The sequence below is a fragment of the Cetorhinus maximus genome, chromosome 6 (genome assembly GCF_964194155.1).
Source record: "Cetorhinus maximus chromosome 6, sCetMax3.hap1.1, whole genome shotgun sequence".
In the NCBI taxonomy this organism is placed as follows: domain Eukaryota; kingdom Metazoa; phylum Chordata; class Chondrichthyes; order Lamniformes; family Cetorhinidae; genus Cetorhinus; species Cetorhinus maximus.
In genome coordinates, this window is record NC_135884.1 from 126,796,247 (window position 1) to 126,819,981 (window position 23,735).

Sequence of the window (23,735 nt, forward strand, 5' to 3'; positions counted from 1 at the left end):
AAAGAGACTGTTCCTGTTGATAGAGGGGTGAGGACTAGAGGTCATGGGTTTGGTGTGATTGGTGAAAGAACCAGAGGTGACATGAGGAAGAACTTTTAAAGCAGCAGGTGGTTACAATCTGGAGTGCATTGCCTGGGGAGTGTTATAGAGGCGGATTCATCATGGATTTAAAGGGGCATTAGATAAAAACCTGAAGGGAAAAAAATTGCAAGGCTTCAGGGAAAGGCTTGGGAGTAGGACAAACTAAATTGCTCTTGCAGACAGCTGGCACAGACATGATGGGTGAAATGGCTTCTTCTGTGCTGTAACCATTCTGATTCTACAATGCTAAACAATGTTAGCTATCTGATTTATTTCTACAGCTGAGATAACAGTTGCAGATATCACACCTGAGGCCTATGCTTTGGTTCAAAATTAATTTAAGTGGAACATTTTAGTGAATGTGCAATAGGATAATCTGTTGAGGGAACATTGAATCCTTTTTTTTAAATGACATCCTTTGGATTTCAGCTGATAATAAGCAGGTGATGTACTGCAAATTTGTACCCACAGCACTACATCATGACAACATCTGGTAAGCTTTTTATCAAATGAGCTATTGACAAACATTACTGTCAGGTATTAATTTGACAATTTAACAATGTTTGTCAATTCTGTTAGCTAGAAGGAACCATCAGTGACAATATGTACAGTATGGGAAAGAACTACATTTATAAGATAAAAACAAAAGGCTGGAATTACTCAGGTTAGGCAGCATCTATGGAGAGAGAAACAGAGTTAATGTTTCAGGTCTGTGACCTTTCATCAGAACTGGAAAAGTTAGCAATACAATTTTTAAGCAAGTGGAGGGAGTGGGGTGCACGTGGGAAAAAGAGCAAAAGGGAAGGTGTGTGACAACGGTGGAAGATAGGAGAGAGTAAATGGCAAAATAGTTGGTGCAAGGTGAAAGGGAGTAGTAATGGGACAAGTAAAAAAAACAAAAGATGTGTCAAGAGAAGATGTGAATGGCCGAATAGTGAACAGCTACCGACCGTCCAAAAACGAACAGTAGTAAGACATAAATATATAAAGAAAGGGGAAACAAAATGGGGGCAGAGGTTACAGCCTGAAATAGTTGAACTCAAGTGTTGAGTTCAAAAGACTCTGAAATGTCTAATAAAAGAGCAGGTGCTGTTCCTTGGACTTGTGCTGAGTTTTGCATGTGCAGAACCACATTCAGTTGCTCAAAGACCACAGTGACACTCATCACAATAGTCAATAGACACAAATTGCACTTTTAGTTTTGATCATGTGCTTCCAAATGCCCACATTTGAGGTAAGTATTCTACTGCTATGGTACCAAACTGTTCCCTTTTGTTTCACTGGCTAAATTTTCAAATCCAGTATATAAAATTAATCTATTCGTATATGCATGTTGTTGAGATTGGAGGAAACTATTTAACAAAAATAAAAAGATATTGTTGAATATGAAAACTACAGCTGCCATGATTTTTTGTTAAAATAAAACGTGTTGAGATGCTGAATGAACAAGTAATTGTCATTGGGATATTTAAGAGTTGGTTTTGATTAAACTGTATTTTCAGGATGGACTGCACTGCATGAAGCATGTAATAGAGGTTACTATGATGTTGCTAAGCAACTCCTAGCAGCAGGTGCTGAAGTCAATACAAAAGGCTTGGACGATGACACACCCCTCCATGATGCAGCTAATAATGGTCACCGCAAGGTCTGTTCAAGTTGATAGTTCTTGTGTTTAAAGCTTTGTTCTTTGAATTTGAGAAATGCATCAGTTGTTCACAAAGGACATCTGATTGCAGGAATTCCAGTTCTAGAAAGGACAGTGTTTCACTGGAAGTTTTTCTACAGCTTGTGCATCTCCACCATTTATTCCTACAATAAAAGGAGCCCACCAGTTGACAGTTTGTTCTTTAAGCTCCTATTTGTGGAATATTGTGACCTTCCAATAGGACCCCAAATACTCTCCCCGTTCATTATTTCACATCAGGTGTTCAATGTAAATGTCACCCCCAAGGTCACATTAATAGAGCGTATAGCACTATGTCAACCATGGCTCATGGTAGCACTCTCACCTCTGAGTCAGAAAATTGTGGATTCAAGTCTCACTGCAGAAACATGAACACAAATCCAGACTGACTGTGCAGGAGTGGTGCTGAGGGAGTTCTGCATTGTTAAAGGTGCTATCTTTCAGATGAGATGTTAAACCGGCACCCCTTCTGGCCCCTTAGGTGAATGTAAAAGAACATGAAAGTTCTCTGCAGTGCTTTGGCCAATATTTATCCCTCGACCAATATCACTCAAACAAACTTTTTGGTCATGATCTTATTATAGTTACTACATTACAACAGTTACACTTCAAAGAATTTAATTGGCTGTAAAGCACTTTGGGATTTTCAGAGGTTGTGAAAGTCTCTATACAGACACAAGTTTTTTTTTCAAGCATAAAAACTGCATAGATATTTCCTTTCATTACATTTAGAAATTATGCCCAAAATATTCTTGCTGAGTTGGACAAAGGGCGAAAGCTGGAACAAAAGACCAACTTATTTGATCAACTATTTTAAACCTGTTTGAACACTATTCCATTCCTCTTTTTTGTACTCCTATTCCTCTCTTTCAGTTAAGTATAGATTCACAATTGCTATATCGTGTTGATCTGTCTACTCACTTTCCCAAAAAAAATTTAGAAAGAAAAATATGATGTTTAATAGGCTAATCAACACGATGAGAAATTAACTTTAATTTATTTATCAGAAGCATCTGCGAGACTATTATAGCTATATACTTATAAAGATTAGCAGATTTAGTGCCAAGGAATTTCCTTTATTCCTTCCAAATTAAACAGGTTAATTTCTGGCATTGTCCATATTCAGTTTTAATTGGCACAATGACCCGATCATTCTCCTATCCCTTTCCAATCTGCTGATAAAACCACACAACTCCAATTGTGTGATGAAACTGTAGTCTAAGGGCTAACTGCATTGTTGCTAATTAACTTCCATATTGTGCACTGAACATATTGTAGGATTGTTTTTTCCTACTCTTGTGCTTTCTCGGAGAAGGTCGGTGCTTTATTGTGCCTGATTTAAGTAATTATCTAATATCTGTTTAATATATATATCTAAACCACCTTCACATTGGCCATAAGATGTTCTTTACCTCCATTATTATGCTCCAAAGCAGTAATATTGCAAGAACACTTGGGTGGGAAAGAGCTGGCTGCATCAATCGTGATGTTATAGAGGATTGAGAATCCACCATATCTTTGTGATAGGCTAATTTCAAGCAGTTTACTGATTTTTTTTTTAAACAAGTGTGGGCAATATTGCATCCAGAGATAAGCAATCAGTTTTGTCCGCAGTCTCTGAAATATGGCTTACAGCCCTTCTTCAATTGGTGTTTACAGATTTTGTGGAACACTGAAATTGCTAACACTAAGAAATCAGGTGGAGCAGTCTTGGTAGCTTTTTCAGTTACCTGCACTGAGAGTAGAAACTGATTGCTAATTTGATCTTTTTCAGTAATAACTGTCTTAGTACAATAAGTTGTAGTAAGTCCACTCACTCTCCAATTCTGACGTATGTTTGTCGGCAGTGGTTCATAATCTGCTTGCCTTTTCAAAGATGTTAACCACTCTGGAAGTGGTTCCATCAGCAAAATCAATGTCACTTTTGTTGCCTTCACCAGGCTATTGATGAGAACTAATGAAAGAGTGGACAAATGTGTTTTGGGGATTGTCGCATGTGTTCAGATGAAATAAATCCCATTTATTGCAACCTCCAAGGAAATTACTCATTCAGTTTGACAACTTGTTGGAGTTACACAAAAAGCAGTTAAGATCAGGAAACCAGATGCAACCAAAGGCTCCAGCAATATTTAGGACCTCTGCTGCCTCCAGACAAGAGATTGAAAGCATCAGAAATTGACCAGTTCAATTTCCAGTTCCCTGGCCCCAACCGCTTCCTCTTCACCATGGATGTCCAATCCCTCTACACCTCCATCCCCCACCAGGATGGTCTGAGGGCCCTTAGCTTCTTCCTTGAACAGAGGCCCGAACAATCCCCATCCACCACTACTCTCCTCCATCTGGCTGAACTTGTTCTCACACTGAACAATTTCTCCTTTAACTCCTCTCACTTCCTCCAAATAAAAGGTGTGGCTATGGGTACCCGCATGGGCCCCAGCTATGCCTGTCTCTTTATGGGATATGTGGAACATTCCTTGTTCCAGTCCTACTCCGGCCCCCTCCCACAACTCTTTCTCCGGTACATCGATGATTACTTCGGTGCTGCTTCATGCTCTCGTCGGGACCTGGAAAAATTTATTAATTTTGCTTCCAATCTCCACCCCTCCATCATTTTCACATGGTCCATCTCTGACACTTCTCTTCCCTTCCTTGACCTCTCTGTCTCAATTTCTGATGATAGACTGTCCACCAATATCCATTACAAGCCTACCGACTCCCACAGCTACCTCGACTACAGCTTCTCACACCCCGCTTCCTGTAAGGACTCCATCCCATTCTCTCAGTTCCTTCGCCTCCGTCGCATCTGTTCTGATGACGCTATCTTCAAAAACAGCTCCTCTGACATGTCCTCCTTCTTCCTTAACCGAGGTTTTCCACCCACGGTCGTTGACAGAGCCCTCAACCGTGTCCAGCCCAAAACCCCCGCATCCGCCCTCACGCCTTCTCCTCCCTCCCAGAAACATGATAGGGTCCCCCTTGTCCTCACTTATCACCCCACCAGCCTCCGCATTCAAAGGATCATCCTCCGCCATTTCCGCCAACTCCAGCATGATGCCACCACCAAACACATCTTCCCTTCACCCCCCCTGGCGGCATTCCGCAGGGATTGTTCCCTCCGGGACACCCTGGTCCACTCCTCCATCACCCCCTACTCCTCAACCTCCACCTATGGCACCTCCCCATGCCCACGCAGAAGATGCAACACCTGCCCCTTCACTTCCTCTCTCCTCACCTTCCAAGGGCCCAAACACTCCTTTCAAGTGAAGCAGCATTTCACTTGCATTTCCCCTAACTTAGTCTACTGCATTCGTGGCTCTCAATGCGGTCTCCTCTACATTGGAGAGACCAAACGCAAACTGGGCGACCGTTTTGCAGAACACCTGCGGTCTGTCCGCAAGAAAGACCCAAACCTCCCTGTCGCTTCCCATTTTAACACTCCACCCTGTTCTCTTGCCCACATGTCTGTCCTTGGCTTGCTGCATTGTTCCAGTGAAGCCCAACGCAAACTGGAGGAACAGCACCTCATCTTCCGACTAGGCACTTTACAGCCTTCCAGGCTGAATATTGAATTCAACAACTTTAGATCTTAAACTCCCCCTCCCCCCATCCCCACCCCATTTCTTCCCCCTCCCTTTTTTTTCAATAATTTATATAGATTCTTCTTTTCCCACCTATTTCCATTATTTTTAAATCTAAAACTAATACTTTGGTAGTCTTTCCACCCCACCCCCACTAGAGCTGTACCTTGAGTATCCTGCCATCCATTCTTAATTAGCACTTTTCTTAGATAATATCACCACCTTCAACACCTCTTTGATCCTTTTGTCTGTGACATCTTTTGATTATCTGCTCCTATCACTGCTTGCTTATCCCTACAACCACCCCACCCTCAACTTCTCTCTCCCCCCCGCCCCCCACCTTAGACCAGCTTATATTTCGCCTCTCTCCTAACTATACTTCAGTTCTGCCGAAGGGTCATGAGGACTCGAAACGTCAACTGTTTTCTTCTCCACCGATGCTGCCAGACCTGCTGAGTTTTTCCAGGTAATTCTGTTTTTGTTTTGGATTTCCAGCATCCGCAGTAGCTTTTAGCTTTTTGTTTTTATAGAAATTGACCATTCTGCTCTAGGATTACATAAGATATACAGCACAGAAGCAGACCATTTGGCACAACCAATCCCTGCTGGTGTTTATGCTCACTCAAGCCTCCTTGCATCTTTCCTCAACTAACTCTACCATTGTAACCCTTCAATCTCCTCTTGATATGCTTGTTTAGCTTCCCCTTAAATGCATCTATACTATTCACTTCAGCCATTCTATGTGGTCAGTTTTCCACATTCTCACAACTCTTTGGGTAAAGAAGTTTCTTCTGAATTCCCTATTGGGTTTCTTGGTGACAATCTTATATTGATGGTCTCTAGTTATGTTCGTCTGCAGAAGAGGAAACACACACTTTGTATCCACTTTATCAAAATTTTATAATTTTGAAGACCTGTATTAGGTGCGTATACAGTCTGTCAATCCTTTTCTGATTATGTATACCCCTGCATTTCTGGTATCATTCTTGTAAATCTTCTCTGTACCCTCTCCGGTGCCTCTATATCCTTTTTATAATATGGCGACAGTACTACATGCAGTTCTGGTCAAGTGTGGTCTAGCCAAAGTTGGATACAGGTTTAGCATAACTTCCTGACTTTTCAATTCTAAACTCTAAAAACCAGTTTGCTGACTATTTTTCTTATTCATTCAAGGGGCGTGGGCTCCACTGGCTAGGCCAGCATTTATTACCCATCTCTAATCGCCCTTGAGAATATGGTGATGAGCTGCCACCTTAACTGCTGCAGTCTATGTAGTGTAGGTACACCCACAGTGCTTTTAGGGAGGGAGTTCTAGGATTTTTACCCAGCGACATTGAAGGAACAGCAAGGTATTTCCAAGTCAGGATGGTGTGTGGCTTGGAGGGGAACTTCCAGGTGGTGGTGTAACCATGTATCTGCTGCCCTTGTCCTTCTAGATGGTAGTGGTTGTGGGTTTGGAAGGTGCTGTCTAAGGATCCTTAGCGCAGTTAAGATGTTAAAACAGATTTCCAAGAGCTTTGGCATGCTCTGAAATGGTGGTACTGGTTACCAGTTATCAGAGTATACAGTACTTGGAACCCTTCTAATTGGAGCAATATTTGCTGTTCTCCATTTGATTAGATAACTTCGTTTTTAAATAGCTAAACTAAGGAAGCATTTAGCTCCTTAAGGCTTGAATAAAGTGAGGCTACACTATTTGAGTGAGTCAATTTTCAACCTTCATTAATAGTCTTTCCATCCACTGGAGGAAAGTGGAATGAGGTTTTAGATATATCTGTATATTCTTTCCCACTTTCTTTTCTCATTGCTGCTTGAGAAAAGATTCCGCTTAATTGACTAAGCTATTGACGGTTCCAATAAAGGGCAAGAAGGTGATGCCATCCAAGACAGAGCAGACCACTTGATCAGCGCCTAATCCACCACTTTAAGCATTCATACTCTCTACAACCGATGTAGCAAGGCTGGAGTGTGCCATCTGAAAGGTACACTGCAGCAACTTGCCAAGGCTTCTTCAATTGTATCTTCCAAACTCGTGGCCTCAGTCGCCTAGAAAGACAAGGGCAGGAGGCATATGGGATCACCCACCACCTGCAAGCTAATCTCCAAGTCACACACCATCCTAACTTGAAAACGTTTGTGGTCCATTGCTGGACCAAAATCCTGGAACCCCTGACCAAACAGCACTATGGGCGTAGCAACGCAGCATGAACTGCAACAGCGCCAGATGGCAATTCGCCACCACCCTCTCGAGGGCAGTTAGGGATGGGCAATAAATGCTGGACTTGCCACCAGCACCTACATCCCATGAATAAATAAAAGAAAACCTATAAATACTGACAGCTTGTACTTGCTGTAACTTTGTTAACCCACCCTCTTTCACTTTGGGTACCATCAGAACTACTGTTACCTTTCAGTGGGGTTTTAAAAATTTTTGAACTTAAATGTATCATAACCCACATATACAGTTTTGATTGCAAAAATGTTCCAATAGTGTGTTTCTTGGCTGTGATATCCATACAAATAGATTTTGTTGTAAAAGATGTGTATTGATGAGTTACATTGTCATTTACTTAATTAGCATGTGCGTAATTTGACCATGGGTTCTGAAAAATAAATCACACATTTCTCTTTTTGCAGCAAAAATCCACCTGCCATTGTCTTAAAAATTTGAAACCAACTATGGAAATTTTTTCAAAAAACCTAATATCTTCGTTATTAGATTTGATACCTTTGAGGCCCCATTTCAACAGTTGAAAATAGATTTCCCACATTTCAGTACAAGCTTTATTAAGTTCATGTATTTGAACTCTAAGGGCAGAATTTTGCCCTTGATGGGTGGGCGGGCCTGACCGACTCGGCAGCGGGTGGGCAGCCGATTGCCACGGCCAAAACGGACCCCGCAGCCATTTTACGTGGGCGGGCCAATTAAGGCCTACCCAGCGTGCCGCCTAACGGGAAGAGCTATGCACTCCCTGTGCCGTGGGCGGGGGGGGTGGGGAGAGGAGGAGAGGAGGATTCCCCAACTGGGAGATGTGCACTCTTTCACGCATGCGCAGGAAAGAGCGCACATCTCCCTGAGGCAAAGTGCTGCCTCAGGGAGATGGCTCAAAACATTAAAAATAGAAAAATAAAAAAATCGTTAACATGTCCCCCTCATGTGAAAATGTTACATGAGATGGGACATGTTAATGAAATACACAAAAAATTTATTACACTTTTTTAATTCCGATATCAAACCTCATCCCGCCACTGCACTGGATGAGGTTTGTAAAAGAATCACTTAACTGCCTGCCCGTTGGGCCTGTGCGCCGAGCCAAAGTTCGCACGGGCCCCTCAAAATCCTGGTCGATTGGTGACTTAATGGCTTTAACAAGGCCTTTAATTAATGGCGGGCGCGTGTCGCGCTCATAGCGCGCTCGCCGACCGAAACATCGCAATGCCGCGTGCTGATGTCAGGACGCTCATGCGACGTCAGCGCACGACATTTTAAGCGCTGACGTGCGGTCTCCACCACCCGCACGTCAGCCAGAAGATTCAGCCCTAAATCTCTGATGTGTGATTTTGAAAAGCTAAGGGGATGTTTGTCAGCTAGTTTAATAACCACCAAAAATCGAGGATAGGATGGTTGAGGCCAGAGGACATTTGTAATGTCACTAGATTATTCTCAACTCTCAGTATATTACACTGAATGGATTGTTGGTATTTGATCCAAGTTTTCAGTACTACTTGAGCCACAACAGATTTGTAAAAACATAAACGGCAGTGGAGAAATGTTTTTAATTTGTATGCTAAAAGGTTAGTAGCAACTGGTTGATACACCTTTTTGTATCCTAAGTCAAGCTTAACTGTGACGTTTTCAGTCAATAAGTAAAGGCTTCTATTTTCACTTAAGCAGTTACAGCTCATCAACTCTCATCAGAGAATATATACATTCTTAGAGTCAAGTTACAGTTATACTATCTGAACCCATTAATTCTTTTGGGACTTTTTCAGGTAGTGAAGCTGCTGTTGAGATATGGAGGGAATCCTCACCAGAGTAACAGAAAAGGAGAGACACCACTCAAAGTTGCCAATTCCCCCGCGATGGTGAACCTGTTACTGGCAAAGGGTTCCTGCAGCTCCAGTGATGAGAGCTCGACAGGTGAAACTAGCATAATGAATGCAACTATTTTATCTATCACTTGATTGTAATTCATAGTAGCAGTGGTTCTGCAGTTTTCCTTAATCGACCTTAAGCTGCTCTGTTATCAAATAAGTTTAAATTGCACTTGAAATTAACATCTTTGTACTGAAGTTTTGAATTTACGTAGTATTATTAATTTCATTAGAGATCAAAGTTGACATATTCCAATTTTATATAGATTTGGTTCTTTATTAATGAAAAAAGATACAATTTTTTTCCAGCATCAATCTTTGGTAGAGCACATACAGAATTTTGTTTAATGCACAAAAGCACAATAACTATGAATTATATCAACTTTGTGCCACCCATTGATAGAGAACCTTTCTTTGTCCTCAAATATGGTTAAAAACTATTGAAACTATTCATCTCTTTATATATTTTTGTTCTGAAAATAAGCACACAGTTGGCATGTTATGGATGTACAGGTGACTAGGAAACCACAACATAAGACCAATGTACAAAACAATTTACAGCTTGTACATCATCCTTTAGAAAGCTTTTTTAAAGCAGTGCTGTAAAATTATTTGCTTACATCTTATATTTATTAATATATTTGCATTTTATTGCCACATAGAAACTTCAGAAGATGAAGATGCTCCCTCAGTTGCGCCTTCCAGTTCAATTGATGGTAATAACACAGACTCTGAGTTTGAGAAGGGCCTAAGGCACAAAATCAAGCGACAAGAGTTATCTAAAACAGTAACACCAGTCAAGGATGAGTATGAATTTGATGAGGATGATGAGGAAGATAGAATACCACCTGTTGACGACAAGCATTTGCTGAAAAAAGATTATAGAAAGGACATAAAAACGAACAATTGCATTTCTATTCCTAAATTAGAGACAAAAACTTATTCTAAAAATTCCCTTCTAACACCAAAGAAAACTCCACGACGTATTTTATCTGACACCAACAGTTCCGATGAAGAGGATAGATTAATATGCTTCTCTCCTCCTCTTAGCAGGCCTTCAGTGCACTCCAGTCTGCTCAATACAAGTTCTAAACAAAGAGAGTCACCAGTAAAAAAACAGCAAAAGGTAAAAACAAAAGTGAAAAAAAAATGGAAAAAAGAGGTGAGAAACAAGGAAGCCGGATTGGGTAAGGATGAAGAGCAATTCAATTCATCTGCAACAGAAAGTGAGGACTCAGAAAGTGAGGAAGAGGATAAAGGTTCCATACAGAGTGGGATTAGTATGAAGGACTCTTATATGAGCCTGAAAGAATCAGCAATGTTCTCTTCATTATCTGCATCCTGTTCTTCCTCTCAAGGGAGCTATGTGTCATCAAAGCATATTCCCAGTCTTGTAGAACAACATTCTAAACCTTGGCGAGCTGATAGTTGGAAATCAAACATGTCACCAGTCTGGTCTGATGTGAGCTCTTTGTCAGAGTCTGAGAGAACGCGACTCACAAGTGAATCTGACTATTCTTCAGAAGATTCAAGTTTAGAGTCTATTAAGCAAATGAAAGAGACAAAAGACCATAAAAAGAAAAATCTCATTGATGGAGATGTTAAAGAAAAAAAAATGACGGAAGATATCTTTAAGATTTTGAACACTGATGGAATAGTTCGAAAGTTTGATAAGCAGGGCAAAGTTGTGAAAAAGCATAAAGTGAAACACAAGCACAAAATGAAAGCCAAGGGAAAAGGGCGATCACAGAATACTCTGGCAGGCCCAAAAGCTGAGAGTTTAGATATGGAGGAGTCTAAGCAAAACGCAGACAAATCTATAAGTCCAGAAAATGAAAACCTTTCAATTGACAGAGTAAAAGTAGTTAAACATGACAAAGAACAACTGAAGAAGGAAGAAAAAGAAAAACTTTTTAAAGTCAAATCTGAAGAAAAAGACTGGTTACTTCAAGATGATTTAGGGAAAGCCTGTAAAGAAGAAAAGTTAACAAAGAAAATCAAAGACTCCTCCAAAGATAACTACAAATCTGTAAAAGAAGAGAGAGACAAAATGTCTAAAGTCGATAAAGAAAAACCCTTTAAAGAGAAAGAAAAATCTTCTAAAGAAGAAAAGCTTAAAATCCACAAAGATGATAAAAAGAAAAAGGCAAAGGACAAGTGTTCAAAAGGTGAAAAACATTCAAAACCAGATAAAGATAGAAGTCTTAAAGATGACAAGGAAAAATTAAAAAAAGAAAAGACTCTCAAAGAGGAGTCAGATTATGAGGATCTGAAAACCAGGAGTCAATTTGTAGACAATGACGATAGGTTCAGTGTGTCTGATCATGAAGATAAATGGTTTTCAGATTTGTCCTCTGATTCTTCCTTCTATGATTTAAAAGGAGAAGATAGTTGGAGTATTCCAATTAAAGACTTTAAGGAACACAAAGATGGCGCAGTAGGGAAACTGGTTGTTGAAGCTATGAAGGAAGAATGTAAGGAAAAGAAAAAGGAATCTAAGTTAAAAGAAAAGCGAGAACTAAATGAAAAGCGCCATGATAAAGACAACTTGAGAAAGAAAGATCGAGATTATGTAGAAAAAAGTGCAGAGAAGAAAAAGGACCAGTCTGATAAAAATAAGTCAGGGCATGGCTGTCCTCTGGAAAAAGAGAGAAAAAGAAAAGACTCTACTGAAAGTATTAAAGACCGAAAAGATAAAGATGCCTTTGAAAACATTAAAGAACGTAAAGATACCATTTCTGAATGCAACAAGGATAGGAAAGAGCTTAAAGGAAAATCAGAAGATGCTTCCAAAAGTGATTCGAGAGAGTTTGGGAGTGAATGTTTCTTCAAAGAGAAGCCTGAAAGTGATTTTGCTGGAAGAACATTGGAAGCAAGGGAGAGACATTATTCAGAGAAAGAGAAGGACAAAAAGGATGGAACAGAAAAGAAGGACAAATTAAAATTTGAAAAATTCAAAGACAAGTCTAAGGAGAAAGTTTCATTGGAAATTGAAAAGGAAAAAATAGAGAAAAGCATGTTTGATAAATTCTTAAAAGATAAAGATACTGATAAAGAAAAACTATACAGAGAGTCAGGTAGTTTCAAAGACAAAAGAGAACAAAAGGAAAAGAACAGAGATCTTTTCAATCGAGACAAGGAGAGAAAAGTGTCATCAGAACTGAGTAAAGAGAAGAAAGAGAAAAATGTAATGGAAAAACATACAGAGAAAGAGAAAGATCTTACAGAAAGAAAGGAGAAAGAAAAATCAGATAAACTAAAAGGAACTGATCTGGAACTAGGAAAAGAAAAGAACTGGCACAGCATAGCAAATGACATCTTCACAGATGAAAGTGGTGATGAGCTAGATTATTGTGAACTTGGAAGTAATGAGATGTGCAGAAGTGACTCACTGCTTGAAAAGGAAGAGATGAAGGGAGAGAAGGAACTGTTTCCACCTGACAAACACCGAAAATACTCAGCTGACAAACAACATTCAGCAGGGAAGCAGAAAGATAAAGAATTGAAAGATAGGAAAAAGGATAAAATATTAACAGACTGTGGGAAAGACAAGAGAGAAAAAAGTTTATCTGAAAGACAAAAAGAAAAAAAAGACAAAGAACTAGCTGATAAATTTAAGGAAAGAAAGGACAGAGTGTCAATAGATTCGAACCTAGAAAAGAAAGTCAAGCCAAAGCTTCCAGAAAAGATAGAAAAGAGATACTCCAATGATGAAAAGGTTAAAGCTAAGGCCAAGGAGAAAACTGACAAAGAGCTTTTATTAAAAGAAAGAAGGCTTTCAAAAGGAAATACTATCGAAGAGGAAAAAAAATGCCCAGAAAAACTAGAAGATACAACTTTCAATGAATTTAAAGAGGATTCCAATGACAAGAACAGTGAAATTTCATCTGACAGCTTTGCAGAAAGAGCACATGATTCCACAATGTGTGGTTTAAATGATGTTTCGAATGTTGGTCAAGATATTGGAGAGGAAAAATTAAAGGATTCTCTTTCTATTCTGTATACGCATGAAAAAATTAAAGAAAAGGAGAGAAACAGGCATTCGTCATCTTCATCAAAAAAAAATCATGAGAAAGATAAAACAAAGAAAGAGAAACGGGATAAGTCAGAGGAATTCAAAGAAGCTGCTGGTAAAAGGGAAGGTCCACCATTTGAACGCGAAACCTTGATGTCTGATTGTGATTTTATAAGTCATTTTATGAAAATTGAGAAAGAAGATGAATCAGACAAAAGTGGGGATGCTATGTTAAGTGAGAAGAAAGATAAGAGTGAGTCTGAAAAGGAATTGTCTAAAAAATTAGAAAAAGTTGCAAATACTTTCATCAGTATCAAGGAGAAGGATAAAGACAAAAAAAAGAAAGACAAACATAAGGACAAATCAAAAGATGACAAAGAAAAGCACAAGGAAAAACATGGAGAATTGGCCATGGTCTTCAAACATTCAAAAGAAGAACAAAAAAAAGACTCTCTCCCAATAGTTAGAGAGTCAGGTGGGAACAAAGAAAAAACAAAAGATGACTACTTCAAAAATAATGAAATTAAACAAAAGGAGAAAATCAAAGATGGAGCAGAAAAGGACAAAAATGAATCATTTAAGTGTAGAATGAATGAAAATGATAAATTAAACCAGCCAAAAGAAGTATCTCGTAAGGACAGTAGGCCTAAGGAAAAGCTTTTAGTTGATGGAGACCTGATGATGACCAGCTTTGAGCGTATGCTAAGCCAGAAAGATCTAGAAATTGAAGAACGGCACAAAAGGCATAAGGAAAGAATGAAACTGAAAGAGAAGCTCAGACACCGATCAGGAGATCCCAAGTTAAGGGAAAAATTTCGAAGTACAGAAGAAATACGTAGGAAGAACTTTGATATGCCAACAAAAAAAGCAGGTTCAATTGACACTCAACAAAGAGACAAAAAATTTAGAGATCAAGGACCAGGTCAAATTATGTCACCAGATACAAAGACTCAGCCAGTTTCTGGTCTCGATGCAAAAGATTGGCTTTCCACTCCTGGATTGAAAGAGAATTTGCCTGCTTCACCAAGATCTGATCAAGACAGGCCCACAAGTGTTCCAAAACTGACTCCAATGGTTTCTTGTCCAAGTTATGAGGACTTGCTGCCTGCACCCCATACGCCTAACTGTGTGAATGAAGATTTTACTGATCTATTTGAAGGAATAGAGCCCCAGAATTCAGTGACCATGTCCACAATATCCATGAATGCTTGCTCCCCTTCCTTTTTTGATAGATATATCAATGTCCCCACTAGTGTTCATGAGAATCCAAATCCAGCTAGCATTGTTCCTGTTCCTGGCCTCTATCGATCAGTATCGATGGATTCCAGGAGGTCACTAGAAGAAGAATTTAACATTAATTCTGAGAAATTCTATAGGCAACAGAGTGTGCCAGCTTCAGCAGATTATGATGCCTCCATCCCTCAGCCGATGGAGGAGAAATCAGTTGTTCAGTCTGAGGGGTTCTCTGGCTTGTCACCATCATATGTTTCACCCGAGTATGGGATTTCCTCACCACATTTGGAACAGTCCCATTCTAGAATGGCCAAGTCATTTACAGAAAATCTTAACCCTTCACCTGAAAGTGTACTTAATCATTTGCAGACAAAATCTTCACCATCACATAAATTTGATCAACTGGAGCAGTCTTTAGATAGCTTAGTTACTGATTTTGGTTTGCCATTAGATTCTTCGGAGCAGCAACCAAAATCTCCTTTGACTTCTCCTAATTCAACTTTAAATGCCAGCCTTCTGCCTACATCTGGAGACCCATTTGCTCCTAATGATTCAGCCCAGAATAAACTAAGCTATCCATCTTCTCCACACAGACCATGTGAACAGCTAAGTCTGAGTCCTGTGGATAATTCATTGGATCATTCAGTGAATTGGTCAATGGGCTCTGAGTTGCAGCTGAAGCCATCTCAAATATCTCTTTGTGAACCTTCCAAGCCCCTTTGTTCTTCAGAGACCATGCATACTGCGGTGATGCCATTTGTTTCCTCTCTTTCCTCCCCTTTTCCTGAATCCCCTGTCCAGTGCTCAATGTCGACCCCTGACTTGGGGCAAGATGGAGACAGAGGTGATATGACAGGAGTGGACCAAAGGGAAGAGTCGGCAGCTTTAGATGATGCTATCACATATATGTCTCCAGTTAGAACAAATTCACCATTTGATTCCTGCAAGCCACTTCCTGATAAATGTGCTAATAATGTGCCTCCAGAAACACAACATTTAGCTGTGGAAAGCCAGCAGGAACCAATGAAGTCAGAAAAATGTGCTCAGCTACAGCAGAATATTCCTTCTGAAGACCAGGAAGAATCCTTATGGAATGATCCTTTTCCAAATTCCATAGATGATCTTGATCTGGGACCATTTTCACTTCCAATGCTGCCATTACAAGACAAAGAAGACCCAGTCATTGAAATGACAGAGCCCAAAACTGAAGAAATTGCTAAGATACATGACACAAATAATTCTGCAGCTGTGAATACTCATACTGAAGTTATAGATTATCCATCAGGGGAAGAACATGAAGCTATTAGTGAGATTCTAAAGATGGAGCCTACACTAGTAGAGGATAAAATTGAGGATAGTGTCAGTAACATAACAGTAGAAAAGACCTCAGTAAAAGTTGAAGATATTGGAGAAAATAATATTCAGCCGCTTTCAATGCAGCCTACTGAACCAGATACAGAATTTGAAGATAAAGCTGTGGATGTTGCTCCAAGTTCTTTGGAAAATGGCACCATTTTCAAAGTACCTGAAGTTACAGAGGCAACAGTTAAACCAGTAATTGAGGCATCAAAACCAACCAAAGCAGAAGAGATTCCTCAAAGAATCACAAGGAACCGAGCACAAATGTTGGCTAATCAGAGCAAGCAAAATAGTGCTGCCTCTTTGGAGAAGGATACTGTTCCAGCTCAATTAGGAAAAGCAAAAGGACGAGTAGCGGATGAGGATGATGCACAGGCGCAGCATCCACGCAAGCGAAAAATCCCTCGTGCAAGTCATCAACCAATGATTCTTAACCCATCAGCACAGCAAACTCGAGAAATAATCCAACAAACATTGGCTGCTATTGTTGATGCAATTAAATTAGATGAGATTGAACCATATCATAGTGACCGATCAAACCCCTACTTTGAATACCTTCAAATTCGTAAAAAGATTGAAGAAAAGCGTAAAATCCTGTGCTGTATTATCCCACAAGCACCTCAGTGCTATGCTGAATATGTCACATATACTGGTTCCTATTTGCTGGATGGAAAGCCTCTCAGCAAACTCCATATCCCAGTGGTAAGTGGAAGTCTTGATCTGTTCTGAAAATATTTTCTCCCCAATTTTTTCCCTTCCACTCTTGCCAAGGTACAGTTGCATGGGCTGGTAGCTTGCCCAAGTAATCAGTCTTCATGTGTGAGCCGACGTATGATTGTCAATGAGCCATTCAAAGATGGAGGGCATCACAGTCCTGAATGATCAAAATCCCGTCCAATGTTGATCTACATTTTAAACGTGGCATTTTTTTGTGGAAATTAAAAATCTAGTTCTTCAAAACAATATATATTCATAGTAAAAATAAAAATACCTGGAAAAACTCAGTAGGTCTGGCAGCATCTGCAGAGAGGAGCACAGTTAACGTTTCGAGTCTGCATGACTCTTCAACAGAACTAAGTAAAAATAGATGAGAGGTGAAATATAAGCTGGTTTAAGGGGGTGGGGGGTGGGACAAGTAGAGCTGGATAGAGGGCCAATGATAGGTGGAGATAGCCAAAAGATGTCATAGACAAAAGGACAAAGAGGTGTTGAAGGTGGTGATATTATCTAAGGAATGTGCTAATTAAGGGTAGAAAGCAGGACAAGCAAGGTACAGATAGCCCTAGTGGGGGTGGGGTGAAGGAATCGAAATAGGCTAAAAGGTAGAGATAAAACAATGGATGGAAATACATTTAAAAATAATGGAAATAGGTGGGAAAAGAAAAATCTATATAAATTATTGGGGAAAAAAGGGGGGGTTGGAAAGGGGGTGGGGATGGAGGAGAGAGTTCATGATCTAAAATTGTTGAACTCAATATTCAGTCTGGAAGGCTGTAAAGTGCCTAGTCGGAAGATGAGGTGCTGTTCCTCCAGTTTGCGTTGAGTTTCACTGGAGCAATGCAGCAGGCCAAGGACAGACGTGGGCATGAGAGCAGGGTGGAGTGTTGAAATGGCAAGCGACAGGGAGGTCTGGGTCATGCTTGCGGACAGATATTCATATATCATATATTCATAGTAATTGTTTAATTCAATATATTGTCCAGAACTGAAGTTATATTTGGTTATTACTTTGGAGCTTTGTTGGTATCACTTTCCTATATATACTATACTGTACATCTTATAACAAACTACAGAGGAAACTTAGGTATTGGCTTTAAATATTCTAGCAACGCACTAAGGCTTAGCCAGTCAAGTGGGTAACAAACATGAGTGACAATAATCAACCCTTTACATTTTTATGATATTTTATATCAAATCGATCTTATTCATTAAATCTTTTAAAAAAGATTTTTGGAAAGATGCATATATTTGGCAAGTGACATTAGGTAAAACACATTTGCATTGGTAGGTGTCATCGCTGGCATAAACAATTAAGTTATACCTGAGGGCATTTGGCAATATTTGTTGACAGCCTTTGAAAAATATCAATCAAAAGATCTCAGCTTCTTTAATAAGCTAACCTTTTACATTTCATAGATTGCACCACCTCCATCCTTATGTGAGCCACTGAAGGAACTTTTCAGGCATCAGGAAGCTGTGCGTGGGAAACTGCGTCTTCAACATAGCATTGAGCGGGTAAATTATGTTCCTCTAAATAAATCTGTTAATTTTTTTTCTGTCTTTGCTATTTGATAGAACTGTTGAAATTCATTAAGGGTGATTCCAATCTGTGTTGATTGTGTGCTAAGATTGAAGTTCCATTTTTGAATCTGGATGTCAGATTTTGCTACTGCCATTGGGAGATTCCATTTAGTGTGCCTCGATTTATAAGAAAACGGATTAAGAGTTGTACATAAAACAGACTTGTGAAAAATGACATTTCCATTGCATTTAATCCTGTTCATCATACAGTCTCAAATTACATATTTCCACAGGTTTTTAGTCATTCTTGTACATCACACCTCAATTTTCCTCCTGTGTTGTCATCCCAGGAAGGACAAAAAATTTCTGTCCATGACTCTTATTAATGTAAACTGTCAGCTTCAGAGTTAACTTTATTTCTTAGTTCTCTTGCATTCCATCTTACCTGCCATTTTACACATTAACCTTAAATTGGTAGTCCCAGAATTTTTATTAAACTTTTACTCACATTTGAGATATCTGTGCCACCCTGTAGCTTTATTTCTTTCAAATGATGCTAAATCACCCTCAGCCTGTTAATTACCAGTATTGTCTCATGGTAAACAAGACTGGGGCAGGGCCAGGATGAGGAGAAGAGATGGAGGAGTCAGGAATTTTGCTGCTTGGTTTTCAGTGGTCAATTAATTGCCACCACTCCATAAACCACACTTTGTTTCTAAACTGCCCATATAGCCATGCTGGCTTTTGCACTTTTAAAAAAATTAATTCATGGGATCTGAGTGTTACTGACAAAGCTAGCATTTCTTGCTCATTCCTAATTGCCCTTTAAGGTGGTGTTGAGCCATCTTGAACTGCTGCAGTTCCTGTGGTATAGGTATGCCCACTGTGCTGATAGTAGGGGTGTTTCCGGTTTTTGACTCAGTGATAATGAAAGGATGGTAATGTAGTTCCAAGTCAGGATAGTGTGTGGATTTGGGGAAATTGCATGTGCCAGCTATCTTTATCCTTCTAGGAGGTAAAGGTCATGGGTTTGAAGGTGCTTTCAAAGGGGCCTTGGTGAGTTATTTAAGTATTTTGTATATGGTACACATGGCTGCTGTTTCGCACCAGTGGTGGGGAAAGTGAATGTTTAAGGTGCTGGATAGAGCGCCAATCGAGCGCGATGCTTTGTCCTGGATGGTTTTGAGCCTTGAGTGTTGTTGGCGCTGCACTGACCCAGACAAGTGTAGAGTATTCCATCGGATTCAGCGATGTATTGTTGTTGAACATCGAGGGGAGATAGAAAGATTCTCTCTTGTTGGCGAAGGTCAGTGCCTGGACTTGTGTGATCCAAATGTCACTTACCACTTATCAGCCCAAGCTGAATGTTGTCCAGGTCTTGCTGCTTGCAGACACAGACTGCATTAGTATTTGAAGTTTTGCTGAAAAAAAAGACGTCTAAGCTTTTTGTCTTGCACTCATTAGGACACTTGAAGAATACCAATATAAGGGGAAGATGACAATTTATACTGTACGTGCAGAGAGTGCTGATTGGTTGGCAAGTGGTGCTGCCATGGAGAAAGCACCAGTGATGGCAACTGACAATTAACTGCCAAGCATTGTTTTGAAATTTAAACCAGGCAGCTTGACCCTGATTGGTCAAGGCATTGCCCCGAGGAATGAGTCAGTGAATGGTTGTCGTTTATTTTGTTTAGCTGAAACAGGCACAATGTGTACACATGTTCTTTCTGTCTGCAAAGAACAGGGCCCTGTGTATTAATATATGTAGCTTCCAGCAGATGCAAATGTACCACACTATGAGCCCGACTGATGATCTTTAATTGATTGTCAACATAATTCTTAGCACCGTACTCAACTAGTCCATGCTTGCAAAACTCAAAACACAGTGTCCAACATTAGATGCGATTCCACGAATGGACAACATTTGCTGAATAATCCTCAATGTGCTAAGAATTACGCTGACAACCAATTTAAGATTGTCAGCTGACTTATTCCTCAGGACAATGCCTTGACCATTCAGGATCAAGCTGCCTGGTGTAAATTTCAAATAATGCTTGGCAATTAATGGTCAGTCACCATCACTGGTGCATTCTTCATGGCAACACCACTTGCCAACCAATCAATACTCTCTTCACATACAGTATGAATTGGTATCCTCTCCTTATATTGGTATTCGTGTGAGTATTTTGATGAGTGCAAGATGAAAAGCTTAGACATGTCTCATTTTCAGCAAAACGCAAGTTCTGTACTAACAAATGACTATCTAAAGTTTGTGAATGCTATGGAACATTGCAGTCATCAGCGAACATCCCCACATCTGTCTTATAATGAAGCCAAGGTCATTGGTGAAGCAGCTGAAGATGGTTAGACCTAGGACACTGCCCTGAGGGATTCCTGCATCAGTGACCTCGGGTTGAGATGATTGGCCTCCAGCAACCACAACTATTGTCCTTTGTGCTAGGCATGACTTCAACCAGTGGGGTGTTTCCTCCGACCGCACCCCCCACCCCCTGCCTCTCAATTCCCATTGACTTCAATTTTACTGGAGCTTTTTGATGCCGCCCTTGGTCAAATGCTTTCTTGATGGCAAGGGTAATCACTCTCACCTCGTCTCCTTAATTTAACTCTTTTGTCCGTATTTAGACCAAGGCTGTAATGATGCCAGGAGCCGGGTGGTCCTGCCAAAGCCCAAATTGAGCAGCATTGAGCAGGTTATTGCTGAGTAAGTGCTGCCTGATAGCACTGTCGACGACATCTTCTGTCACTTTGAGTGAAGGTAGATTGATGTGGGGGGGTGGGGGTGGTAATTTGCCGGATTGAATTTGCCCTGCTTTTTGTGGACAGGACAGACCTGGGCAATTTTCCATGTTGTCAGGGAGATACCATTGTTTGGAAAGTGGTACTGGAAAGGTCTGGCAAGAGGCACGGCTGGTCCTGGAGCCACGGGTCTTCAGTAGAGCAGCTAGGATGTTGTTAATGTATGTTGATAGCATTTTCTGTGTATAACACCTTCAGCCAGTTCTTGATATCATGTGTAGTGAATCGCATTGGCTGAAGACATATTTGTTATTCTGGAGACCTAAGGAGGAGGCCAAGATGGATCATCCACTTGGCACTTCTGGCTGAAGATGGTTGCAAATTGTTCAGCCTTGTCTTTTGCACTGATGAGCTAGGCTTCCCCATCATTGAGGATGGTGATCTTTGTGGAGCCTTCTCCTCCAGTTAGATGTTTGATTGTTCACCACCATTTACGACTGGATGTGGCAGGACTGATCTGATCTATTGGTTCTGGGGTCCCTTTGCTAAATCCATAACGAACATATCTGTACTAAATGTTTGCAGCTCGAGGAACTTCAGATCTGAGTTAAGGAGCTGAAGTCTGAGCTGCAGACATTAGGGAGGGGGAAGCTACCTGGGCACTTTGCTCCAGGAGGCAGTCTCTCCCCTCAGATTAGGTAATTCAAATTTAGTCTGTGATCAGGGACAGGAGGGTGTGACTGCAGGTGAAGCAGGTGTGGGGACCCAGGAAGTAGTGTTCGAAGAGCCTCCGCCCCTGCAACTGTCCAACAATTACAAGGTTCTTGCAAACTGTGTGGATGAGAGCAGGGACTGCAGGGAGGATGAGCGAACTGACCACAGCACCATGGTACAGAGAGCCATTCAAGTGGGGTGAGGAAATGGGAGCATAGTGGTGGTAGGGGACAGTATAATTACGGGGATAGATACTGTTCTCTGCATCTGTGAGGGTGAGTCCCAAAGGCTGTGCTGCCTGCCCCGTGCCAGGGTTAAGGACATCCCCTCAGGGCTGGAGATGAACTTGGTGTGGGAGGGAAGGGATCCAGTTGTCGCCGTCCATGTTGGCACCAATGATAGGATTGATAGGATTAGAATGAAGGTTCTGCTGAAAGAATTTGAACAGTTAGGAGCTAAATTAAAAAGCAGCACCTCCAAGGTGGTAATCTGAGGATTGCTACCTAAGCCATGGGCAAATTGGCATAGGGTAAATAAAGTCAAGGAGTTAAATGCATGGCTCAGAGATTGGTGTAGGAGGAATGGGTTTCAGTTCATGAGACACTGGCACCGGTACTGGGGTAGAAGGGTGCTGTTCCAGTGGGATGAGCTTCACTTGAACTGTGCTGGGGCCGGTGTCCTGGCGAATCGACTAACTAGGGCTGTAGCGCGGGCTTTAAACTAAATTGATGGGGAGGGTTCTGGAAAGGGGATACGTAGGCTTACAAAGCAAAAGGATATGGCAGCCTTGCAGGGCAGCTATTTAGGTAATGATATCCAGAGTGTGACAGGAAGGGACAGAGTGTACAAACATTTTTTAAAAAGCAGCATATAGGGGAAAAAATGGTAAAAAGACGAAGCTAATGGCCTTTTACTTAAATGCACATTGTATTCGGAACAAAATCAATGAATTAAAGGCACAAATAGAGGTTAATGGGTATGACCTTATAGCCATTATGGAGGCGTGGTAACAAGCAGATCAAAGCTGGGAACTAAATATTCAGGGTTTGTGACTTCTCGAAAGGACAGGCAGGAAGGAAAGGATGGCGGGGTAGCTTTGTTAATAGGAGATGGAATAAGTACGATAGCAAGAAATGATCTTGGATCGGAAGATGTGGAATCCAAATGAGTGGAGGTAAGAAATAGCAAGGGGAAGAAGACAGTGGTGGGAGTAGTCTAATAGGCCTCCTGACAGTAGCTATACTGTAGGACAGAGAATAAATCAGGAGATAATGAGGGCATGTAAAAAAGGCAGTACATTAATCTTGGGTGACTTTAATCTTCATGTAGATTGGTAAAATCAAATTGATAGAGGTAGACACAAGCAAGAATTCATTGTGTATTTGGGACAGTTTCTTAGAACAATATGTTGTGAATCCAACCAGGGATCAGGTTATTTTGGATCTGGTAATATGTAATGAGGCAGGTTTAATAAATGATCTCCGAGTAAAGGATTCCCGAGGAAACAGTGACCATAATATGGTAGAATTTAGCATTCAGTTTGAGAGTGAGAAACTTGGGTCAGAAACAACTGTGCTAAACTTAAATAAGGGTAATTACAATGGAATGAGGGCAAAGTTGGCTGAAGTGGACTGGCAAAGCAGTTTAGCAGAATAGACTGTTGATGAACAATGGCAGACGTTTAAGAAAATAGTTCATGACTCTCAACAAAGATATATCCCAGTGAGGAAGAAGGATTCAAGGAAGGGAATAAACTAAATGTGGTTAAACAAGGAAGTTAAAGAAAGTATGAAATTGAAAGAAAAACATACAATGCGGCAGATTAATGGTAAGCCAGAGAATTGGGAAAGTTTTAAAAACCAACAAAAAGATGATGAAAAAATAATAGAGGGAGAAAATAAACTTTGAGGGGAAACTAGCAAGTAATATAAAAACGAACAGTAAGAGCTTCTTTACATATATAAAAAGGAAGAGAGAG

The 23,735-nt window shown here is 40.5% G+C and overlaps 1 protein-coding gene across 4 annotated transcripts in view; it reads left to right on the forward strand.

Moving 5' to 3' along the window:
- Window positions 1–23,735, forward strand: part of ankrd11 (ankyrin repeat domain 11) — a 197,166-nt gene that overhangs the window by 149,155 nt on the left and 24,276 nt on the right. For all 4 annotated transcript variants that reach the window (XM_078544457.1, XM_078544458.1, XM_078544460.1 and 1 more), the window contains 4 exons: window positions 1,584–1,726; window positions 9,337–9,484; window positions 10,101–16,747; window positions 18,182–18,280. In XM_078544457.1, the coding sequence (XP_078400583.1) occupies window positions 1,584–1,726; window positions 9,337–9,484; window positions 10,101–16,747; window positions 18,182–18,280 (7,037 nt within the window). The remainder of the gene's footprint in view (window positions 1–1,583; window positions 1,727–9,336; window positions 9,485–10,100; window positions 16,748–18,181; window positions 18,281–23,735) is intronic.